Source organism: Physeter macrocephalus, chromosome 18 (assembly GCF_002837175.3).
Source record: "Physeter macrocephalus isolate SW-GA chromosome 18, ASM283717v5, whole genome shotgun sequence".
Classification (NCBI taxonomy): domain Eukaryota; kingdom Metazoa; phylum Chordata; class Mammalia; order Artiodactyla; family Physeteridae; genus Physeter; species Physeter macrocephalus.
This window is the reverse complement of record NC_041231.1, coordinates 25,366,387-25,376,222: the sequence shown is the minus strand read 5'-3', so window position 1 is coordinate 25,376,222 and position 9,836 is coordinate 25,366,387. Positions and strand designations below refer to the sequence as shown.

The following is a 9,836-nucleotide window of genomic DNA, read 5'->3' as shown; positions in this document are numbered from 1 at the left end:
CTCACGGGCCCAGTTGCTCTGCGGCATGTGGGATCCTCCCAGACCAGGGCTCGAACCCGTGTCCCCTGCATTAGCAGGCAGATTCTCAACCACTGCGCCACCAGGGAAGCCCAACCCCCCCCTTTCTTGATGGGACAGGTGTTCACCTAACCGATCATCGGTGATAACAGAACATCAACCTCAACAATATGACATAATTGGCTTGGAGGAGGTGCAGGCCTGTCAGCAAGATGACAATACACGTGTGTCGAGAAGCAGACGACTCTGGTTGTTTGGGGTGGGCTGTCCTTTAATGGTCACTGCCATGTAGTGGCCCATGTTTTCCTCCTATGGCATTTATTCATCACGGTCAAAAGTCAACACCACAGGGAATTCCCTGGTGGTCCAGTGGTTAGGACTCTGAACTTTCACTGCCACAACCTGGGTTCAATCCCTGGTCAGGGAACTAAGATCCCGCGAGCTGCATGGTGTGGCAAAAAAAAAAAAAAGGAAAAAAAAAGTCAGCACCACAGAGTTGGGGAGATAACTAGGTTAAGTCCAGCCCTAACACTGATCCAGCTTCTCGGCTTCTCCGTGCTTCCCTTTCCTTACTTGCCTCCACACCAGAGACATGAGAGATACTTTCAACTTAGCCTAGTGGGTGGCACGTATTTCAGCGGTCAACGAGCGGTGGTGATTATTACTACGTTATTATTATCTGCCTACCGGGGGACTATAACAAAAGGTGCGTGCTTAGCTGGGAACCTCGTTAAAACTTCAGCTGTAACAACAAGAATGGAAATTCCAGTTACCCTTCCTAAGCTCTTTCTCTCAAGGAAGCAACACGTTACAAAGATGTCCATTTTGACAAAATGGGAAACCACTCTGAAACGAATATTCTTCTGACCACTTTAGCTCCCCAACTTGAGCATATTTTCTTTGTTTTCCAGAATCTTTGCTGTGTCTGAGCGATAGCATCAAAGAAGGCGAATTGGGCAAGAATGACTCAATTATTTCGCATTCTGAACAATGCTGACTTGTTGACCGGCGTCCCGCAAGGGCTGCGTTCGAACGCCTCGTTCCAGGTTTCGTTCAGTTATTGTGGGTAATTTTAGGCACTCACTGCAGCCACCTGCCTAAGTAGATTTCTTTCAGGTCCTAATCCACATCCCGAGCAGGGAGATCTGTATTTATTGCTTGTAATGACCCTGCAACCTCCTGGTCCTGCTTTATAATGCGCGCTGAAGACAGCGGTCTAATTTAAGGGTATTTCATTTTCTCCAAACAACGATGCACAACTTCTGAGAGTCCCATATGTTCCCGTTCATCTCTGGGAGGGAGGATTCCCCAAGGGAAGAATTATTTGCTTCTACAATGTGCTCCCCTGCCAGGAAAACTCTGCCTCACTTCCGAATTTCCAGGCATCCCAAGGAGAACTAGAGAGGGCCCTCCAGGTGTGAGCCTGTGGAAACCTGCCCCGTCGCTCCTCTCCCACATTGTGACTCTTTCCGAGTTCTCCAGGGAAGAGGTGGAGGCCCAGGAGGGTAAGGGCCATGCTGTGACCTGTCTGAACGGGGAGGGAGTCTTCTGCCCCAGGCAACGTGAAGCGTTAGGGTCCCGCGGTGAATTCCAAGTGCCTGCTTCAAACTGCAAAATAGCCTGCTCCCGTCCGTCCACCATGAGCAAAGTAGGGACAGACGCTCTGAGAAGGAGACAGGAAGAGGCAGGAGAGGTTAAGTTTTCAGGGAGGGGATGGCGGGGACTAGTGAATGATGGAGACAAATGATGAAATCTTCCACCCAGTGCAAAAGTGAGTGGGTCAGACCCAAGCCAGACAGTCTCCAAACTTCCATATTCAGTAGCCGTACAGCACATGAAGGAATTTTTTACCCATTGAACATGTGGTTGAGGCAGCCTCTGTTAATTATATCATAAAAATAGTTAACATTTATTGAGGGTCTTCATTACATGTTAACATGCATAATCCTCCAACAGCCCTGTGTATTACCACAAGCTCCTATTCCATTTTCTAGGTGAGGAAAGAGGCCCACAGAGGGTGCCAAAGGCCACACAGGTAATACACGGGAGAGTTAGGGTTAGAACCCAAGAGCAATGCCAAAGCATTGGTTCTTAAGGGATGGAGTGAAGTGCATCTGGCCATGTTGAAGGCCTTTTTTTGATTGTCCTGACTTGGAGAGTGTTCCTGGCATCTCATGGGTAGAGGCCAGGGGTGCTGCAAACATCCTACAGAACAGCATGGCTCCCTTCAGTGGAGAATTCCCTGGCCCCAGAATTCCCTGGCGGTCCAGTGGTTAGGACTCTGCGCCTCCACTGCAGGGGACACGGGTTCGATCCCTGGTCAGGGAACTAAGATTCCACGTGCTACACAGTGTGGCCAAAAAAAAAAAAAAAAGAATTACTTGGCCCCAAATGTCAATAGTACTGCTACTGAGAAACCGTGCATTAAGGGCCAAGCATTGAACTTCTGTACCCTACAGCCTTTTCACCCATCATCATACTAATGCTTGCCTTCTGCCCTTTTGATGTCACCCTGAGGACAGATTACAGAGAAGACTGAGCAGATTCCCATTAACACCGTCTGATATGTGACTGGGGAGCACACAGATATATAATCCTGTAAGAAACTGGAATCGGGGGCTTCCCTGGTGGCACAGTGGTTAAGAATCTGCCTGCCAATGAACGGGACACGGGTTCGAGCCCTGGTCCAGGAAGATCCCACATGCCGTGGAGCAACTAAGCCCATGCACCACAACTACTGAGCCTGTGGTCTAGAGCCTGCGAGCCACAACTACTGAGACTGCATGCCACAACTACTGAAGCCCGCGTGCCTAGAGCCTGTGCTCCACAACAAGAGAAGCCACCACAATGAGAAGCTTGTGCACCGCAACGAAGAGTAGCCCCCTCTCACCACAACTAGAGAAAGCCCGTGTGCAGCAACGAAGACCCAACACAGCCAAAAAAAATAAATAAAATAGATTAGAAACTGGAATCGGGATTGAGCTTTGAAGGATTCTGTGTCTTTCTGGAACTCTCATATGAATCAGGATGGTGACTCCTCAAAGACGAAGGCCCCTTACCAACTGCCTGGAAGTTCAAGAATGGGTTAGGCCAGGAGGTCATGGTCAATATTAAGGCAACTAACAGACTTTTTCCCCAGGTTCTGGGATATCGTTCAGATGGAAGTGTGGTGGTGTGCAAAGAGCTCTGGCTAACTCACACATCTGCCTCAGATACCTCTGCTGGGCCCAAAGTAGGAGAAATCCGTTATTTCTCGGTGCTTTTTAATCACATTCCTTTGGGAAGAGGTGAACTTTCCTGTCCTCTCCTTAGTGTAAATTACCTACTCTTTGATAGCTCTAAAATAACTCACGGCTACCCAGTCACAAACATTTTACCTTTTCTTCATTTTATCACTCTTCACACTTGCATTTTTTAAAAATTGCTTAATACGTTCATCGTAGGAGAAAATATATATAGACAAGCAAAAGTCATTCCCACAATCATTCTACTCGGAGATAAATTACTGTTAACATTTTAAACTTTTTTCCTACTCATATCTTTTACTTAAGTGCCATCCTGTGGTCTGCTTCTTTCCCCTAGAATATACTGGGAACTTCTTTCTGTATCAATAAATCTATTTCTTCACCAGAATCTTTACCTGTTGGGCTGTATTTCATATATTTGTCTTTCTTTAAAAAATCAGGTGGAATGATGTGGACCCAGGAGTTGTAGTCATAATGCTTCCTTGAGTTAAAGGCCGAACGTTCCAGAACCAGGCCAAGGGGTGCTTAAAAGACTGAAAAAAGTCTTTCAAAGGCTCTGTGTTTGCAGCAACTTGGACAGAAAGTTAGTAGTCTTTCCCCACATCTCCTACTAGGACTCTCCACACGCGTCGAATTCTCACCCCCAAGCGTCACAGACAGACAATACGTAGGGTACCTCTGAGTGGTCACTTACTGTCTTAGCGCATAGCAAAGGAGATTTGGAAATAGGAGGAAGAAGAGAGGGGAAGAGGAGAAGGAGGACCAGAAAGAAAAAAAAAAAGGAAGCGGTAGTCCGATGAATAAGGGGGGTAAAAGACCCAAGATCCTGGCATTTTGCGGAGCTGGGTGGTACCAGCCAGAGCCACCTCGGCTTGCCCCCCCCGCCAGGGGATGGGAGCTTTTCCAATGAGGTCACACGCAGTTCCCCCGCCACCCCCTGAGAATTAAATGCCTGTTTGCTCACTATCAAGCTTTTCAAATGCTTACATCTGGGCTGCATTACCAAAGAGGCCCATGTGTTTGTGGATGATAATTTACAGCAGCAGATAACAACCCTGAGGCTGGAGGAGTCCCCCAGCAGCCTGGGGGCTTTTGGACGCACAGGGAAACAGAGGATGGGTTAAATGAATTATGGTGCATAAGTAAATTATGGGGCGTCTATACACATATGTGTTACACACATAGTTAGCACATATCATTGAGATTTTATAACTAAAGCAAAGACAAAGGTTTAATCCTGAAGTTCATAAAGGGAGAACTAAGTGCATTCACCTTAAATGTTTTCTTCCTTCCATGCAGAAGCGGCATGTGTTTCTGAGCTGCTCCCTGCATCCTGGGGGATATGAGCTGGGAGAAAAGTCTCTCCCTGCAAATCTGTAGGACCCCAGTGTTTAGCTCAGGAATCAATGGGACAATACAGGTCAAATATCTAACCCAGTGCCTGCCACAGGGTTAATGCTACATTTCAAAAGAGAGGAAACTTCTGGAGAGCAAAACTGTATGGTATTTTTCTTTTTCATAAACGCTACAATTAAAAAAATGACATTTTCTTATATTTGCAAAATACTCTGCCAAGTTATGTTGTATCCCCTGATCCCTTTTTAATTCACAACCAACCTGCCCAAGATCCCATTTACTGTCTCCAGCGCACGGTATCAGAATCTGGGCCAGGAATGCAGAGGTTCTGGGGGATGGAGGGGTGACTGTTTAAACATTTTCCTACAGTGATTCAGATATGCAACCCCTCTCCTTCTGGGGGAGCTCTGAAATGCAATGTCCCTTTTCATCTGATGTCTTTTATTACAGCGATCAATTGTTCACTGTAAAAATGCCATCACTTCCCGAAACCATCTTCATTGTTGGCATTTGGATATTTTAATCTTTATTTATTTATTAATTTAGGCCTTGCCTCGCGGCTTGCGAGATCTTAGTTTGCCAACCAGGGATTGAACCCCGGGGCCCCGGCAGTGAAAGCGCTGAGTCCTAACCACTGGACCGCCAGGCAATTCCCCTACATTTGGATATTTTTAATCGTTAGCAATGAAAATAACAGTGATGCACATCCATATCATGCATTACTTCTGTGGGGAATCCCTTCTCCTTGTGCGCTAACTACTCAGCACGTACACACCTCGGTGTCCACGAGTGAGTGACTCTGAGTTCCAGGGCATGCAGCAGTACTTGCCGATGGGAAAGGCAATGACCCCGATATCAAAAGAGACCATGTGTCTTTCTAGAGGCTTCGATGGTGACCCCGTCTCCAAATACAGTCAAATGCTCTTTGGTTCTAGCCTTCAATGACTCAAAAGTGTTGTCACTCCAGGCAACCCTGGGGTGGTGGGGTGGTGGTGGTGATGTCTGCTACGATGTAAGTATCACTGGCAGTCCTGTTTTCTTAAAAGAGGAGGCCGGAGACCCTCTGAGAGGCCACTGACATCACTGGGGTAGCTACAGTCCCATCTGTGAGACCTCCAAAGAACTGCAATCCACTCGCTGACCTCTGTCCGTTCGCTTAATTCCTTGGTGTGTGCTTTTGCTCTATCATTTCCTTAATTAAATTGGAGTAACAACAAGTCCTTAATTGGAATAATAACAAAGACTATTATGACCTCACGGGGGGGAAGAAGAATTAAGTGAATAATTAAAAACTTGATAAGGGCTTTTAAACATGCAAGTAGTTCAGGGAAAGTAAAGCTAAGTGATTACACTCGGGAGATAAGTGCTGAAACTCACAAACAGGCAGCAGGCAACTCCGGAATCCCAGGAACTCGCTTTGGAATGACAGGGCCGCCTTATGAGTGACTGTACAGAAGGGAAGACACAGCTTTCTCCCCTGGCATTTTGAGACCAAAAATAAGCCAGAGAGTAGTGGTCAAAGAACTAGAACACAAACCTGGTGACTAAATAAATGGCACTGAGTAGTTAGGCTACAGAAGCACTACATATGTGCCCAAAGATGAAAGTGTAAGGATGTTAACGGCAAGCTACATCTTAATAAAGTCACTGGAAACAGCCTAAACTCTTAATAGTAGCCTGGATAGCTAAATTATGGAAGTGCAAAGAAATAAAGTAGATTTTTATATACCCAAGGAAAGATCTCCAGGTTAAAAAAAAAAAAAGTAAGTCACCAAACAACTTATCAGCCTTTCTCTAAGAAGGGGAGTGAATTGGGGATAAGGTGAGGGAGCAGCCTGATGGAGAGTAATTCTTCCTTATCACTCTATACTTTCATAAAGTTTGAAATGTTTACAGTGATAATATAATTCTTTGTGAAAAAAGACTGATTTATGTTGAGCCATTTTCCCTACATAATACGCGATGAAACCTTCTCTATTCTCTGACCCCTGCTTAATTACTAATATACATTTTTTTGCTATTGCTGCTGGTCTGTGTTTGTCTTTTTCTCTATTTCCATGGACACAAGCACTCATATCACACTCTTTCCAGGAAACTCCTATGTTTTTCTGTGGGATTTCTGTGTACTTTTCCATACATGCTACACTCCTGGACAAATCACCATTATGCTACCTCCTTCCTGGGTTTTAAAAATGTGACTTCTGGTGGTAAGAAAAAAATTCTAAACAAGATTTCAGAGCAAAAAGCAAAAACCAAATTGGGGGCTGTCAACGTTTTATTTACTTCATAAGTAGCAGCCTCCATCCACAATCACCATCAATTCATGTTAAAAAGAGACTTAAAAAGAAAAGGACAATCAGGACATCTTATCACACTTTTGGATTACAAGGAGCATAAAGAAGTAAAAAAAAAGGAAACAAGTGTTTGTGGAAATTGACATGATTTTGTCAGGTAAACATACTATAACCAAACCCCACCCCGCCCCAAAGAAAGACAAAAAGCCTCCACCGTCATGTCATAAAACAAAGCAAAGTTCAACATCCAAAAAATAATATAAGCTCAGAATTTAGGGTCCATTCATTAGGTTAATCCAACTTTATGAAAACATATTTAGATTTATGGGAAATCTCCTACCTTAGTTATTTTATCATATTTGGCTTCAGACCAGGAAGACAAAATTTATCATGAAAATATATCAAATTCAGGATAGTGGGGAGAGTGGCTAATACGTAGGAAGGGGGGCTTTCAGCAAAATCGGTGACTTTTTATTTCTTAAGCTAGGTAAGGAACATGGGCGTTACTCTTTCTAACATTTTATTATCTTAGAGTGTGAATAATTAATGTGAAAAAATATTTCCATCATCGGCTGACTTTAAGAAATCACTGACTTAGTTGAATATATCCATTGCAGGAGGAAATAACTGAGGCCAATATGTATGGTTTAGTGACTTGCCCAAGCAGAGCTCAGAGAACAAATCAAGGATTCCTTCCCAGCAGTCTCTTCAGGAAAGCAGAATTCAGATTTCTGTACTGTTAATTCTTTCCATGAGCATTTGTTTGCATTTTGTTGTCTATTCCAATTAAGGTGTGAAATTGTATAAAATTCAATTATTTCCATAGTCTCTAGAAAACATTCCTACATAAAATGTAATAGTAAGTGTTTGCTATATTTCAAATTATAAAAATCTAGAAGAATGTTGAGTCAGAAACAGGTTTATGTATTAAAATATATTACTTATGTTTTTCAGCTTTAAATGGATTCAAGGGGCTTTGAGAACTAAAGAAAGGTGATTCTATACTTCATCTTCAAAGGAAACAGTTCTACACAGTATCTATGTTAACTTGTTCCCCAGACTAAGACAGCAAAGAATCTCTTTCACGTAATAATTTTTTGATCTGTCCTTTCTTTTTTTTAAATTCTCTGACTCTGATCACCAGGATTTTTTTTTTTCTAAAAAAAAAAAAAAAAAAAAGAGGCAGGTGGTGATGGTAGATGTGTCTCTGGTTACATACCTCACAGAAAAGTGCAAAACGGTTGGGCCTGGTTTCTTGGGCAAATCGTGGTCAAGAACTCGGTGGTCTAACTGTAGCCAGTTCTGCTGACCTCTGTAAGAGTAAAACAAAACAAAACAAAACAAGAAAGATTAAACAGAAACCCAGAGAAAGGTTTAATAAACACTGTCTTGGCAGAGCTGTGAGGTAACAGTTATTCTCACACGTTAATGGTAGGAGTATAACCTGTTACAACCAGTGATGAGGCCAATTTGGCAATGTCTATCAAAATTACAAAAGCACCTGCCTCTGAACCAGCATTGTCATTTCTGGGAGTTAATCAGGATAAACCTGCACATGTGGAAAATAGCCTATGTATAAAGCCACTCACTGTAGCATTGTTTGTAGCAGCAAAAAGTCTCACAACAACCTAAAAATCAAACAGGGTATTGTTTAAGAAAACGAATTTAAACAGCAATGAAATACTATGCAGCCATACCAAAGATCAAGGGTATCTTTACAAACTTATTGTGAACAGTTTTCAAAATATGGTGTTAAATGAAAAAGCAAGATGCATAAGAGTATAATATATTGCCATTTTTTTAAGTTAAAAAAAGAAGAGCTAGACATATGTGCATTTATATGTATAAAAATATCTCAGAGAGGATACATCATGAAATGAACAAGGAACTGAAAACACTGGCTGCCTTTGGAGATAAAAAACTAGGTGACATTAAACATATTAATCCTTAAATTCTTATTAAATATAAAATCTGAAATATTTTAGTCAAGAAGGGAAAAACTTTTCTTTTAATGAAAACAGACAGACACAGATAACAATACTACAGCTTTTATAAAAATGTGGGGTCGACACACTACTATGTATAGAACAGATAACTAACAAGAACCTACTGCATAGCAAAGGGAACTCTATTCAATACTCTGTAATGACCTATATGGGAATAGAATCTAAAAAAGAGTGGATATATGTGTATGTATAACTGACTCACTTTGTTGTACAGCAGAAACTAAAACAACATTGTAAATCAACTAGACTCCAATAAAAAAATTAATTAAAAGATAAAAATAAAAATATGGGGTCAAATACTTTCTGGGGGCTGTCTTTGGATATATATTATGGAATTCCTAACATTTAAGCATGTATTTGTTGATTCATTCAAGGGCTCCACTAAAATCATGGGTATAAACATTCTCCTGAAATTGTGACCTGAGGGATAGAAGAATTGAGACACTGTGGCTGGGGATTGTTTATGTGACTTTTCCAAGATTGTCCCACTAGTTGATCCATTTTGAATTGTAAATTCCCAGAAGGCAGAGACTCCATTCGCTTGCTTACACAAAACTTAAGAACATGCCGATAGCCATGGGATGTCAAATTATACCCAAACCTATAATGGTTCAGAAGATATTTTCCAACCTATTTTGGTCTTTGAGTAAATAATTTTTTAAAAAATCAGAAAACTCTAAGCTGTATTTATTATAAGCAGATAGGAAACATGAGTAATAATAATAATAATAGCAGCTAATCTATATTGAGCAACTACTTAGTGCCAACCAAGCTGGTACTTTTTAAATATATTAATACTATATTTTAAAATAAGTCTGCAAAGAAAAGTGGCAGAGCTGGGATTTGAATACAAGGCTTTGGATGCAGGAGAAAATGAGATTAGAGGATTGAATCGGCTTTTTTTTTTTTTTTTTTTT

The 9,836-nt window shown here is 41.9% G+C and overlaps 1 protein-coding gene across 1 annotated transcript in view; it reads right to left on the bottom strand.

Moving 5' to 3' along the window:
* The window catches only part of FRMD4B (FERM domain containing 4B), a 129,858-nt gene that overhangs the window by 106,250 nt on the left and 13,772 nt on the right, over window positions 1-9,836 (bottom strand). The window contains exon 3 of the mRNA XM_024123922.1: window positions 8,133-8,225. Within this exon, the coding sequence (XP_023979690.1) occupies window positions 8,133-8,225 (93 nt within the window). The remainder of the gene's footprint in view (window positions 1-8,132; window positions 8,226-9,836) is intronic.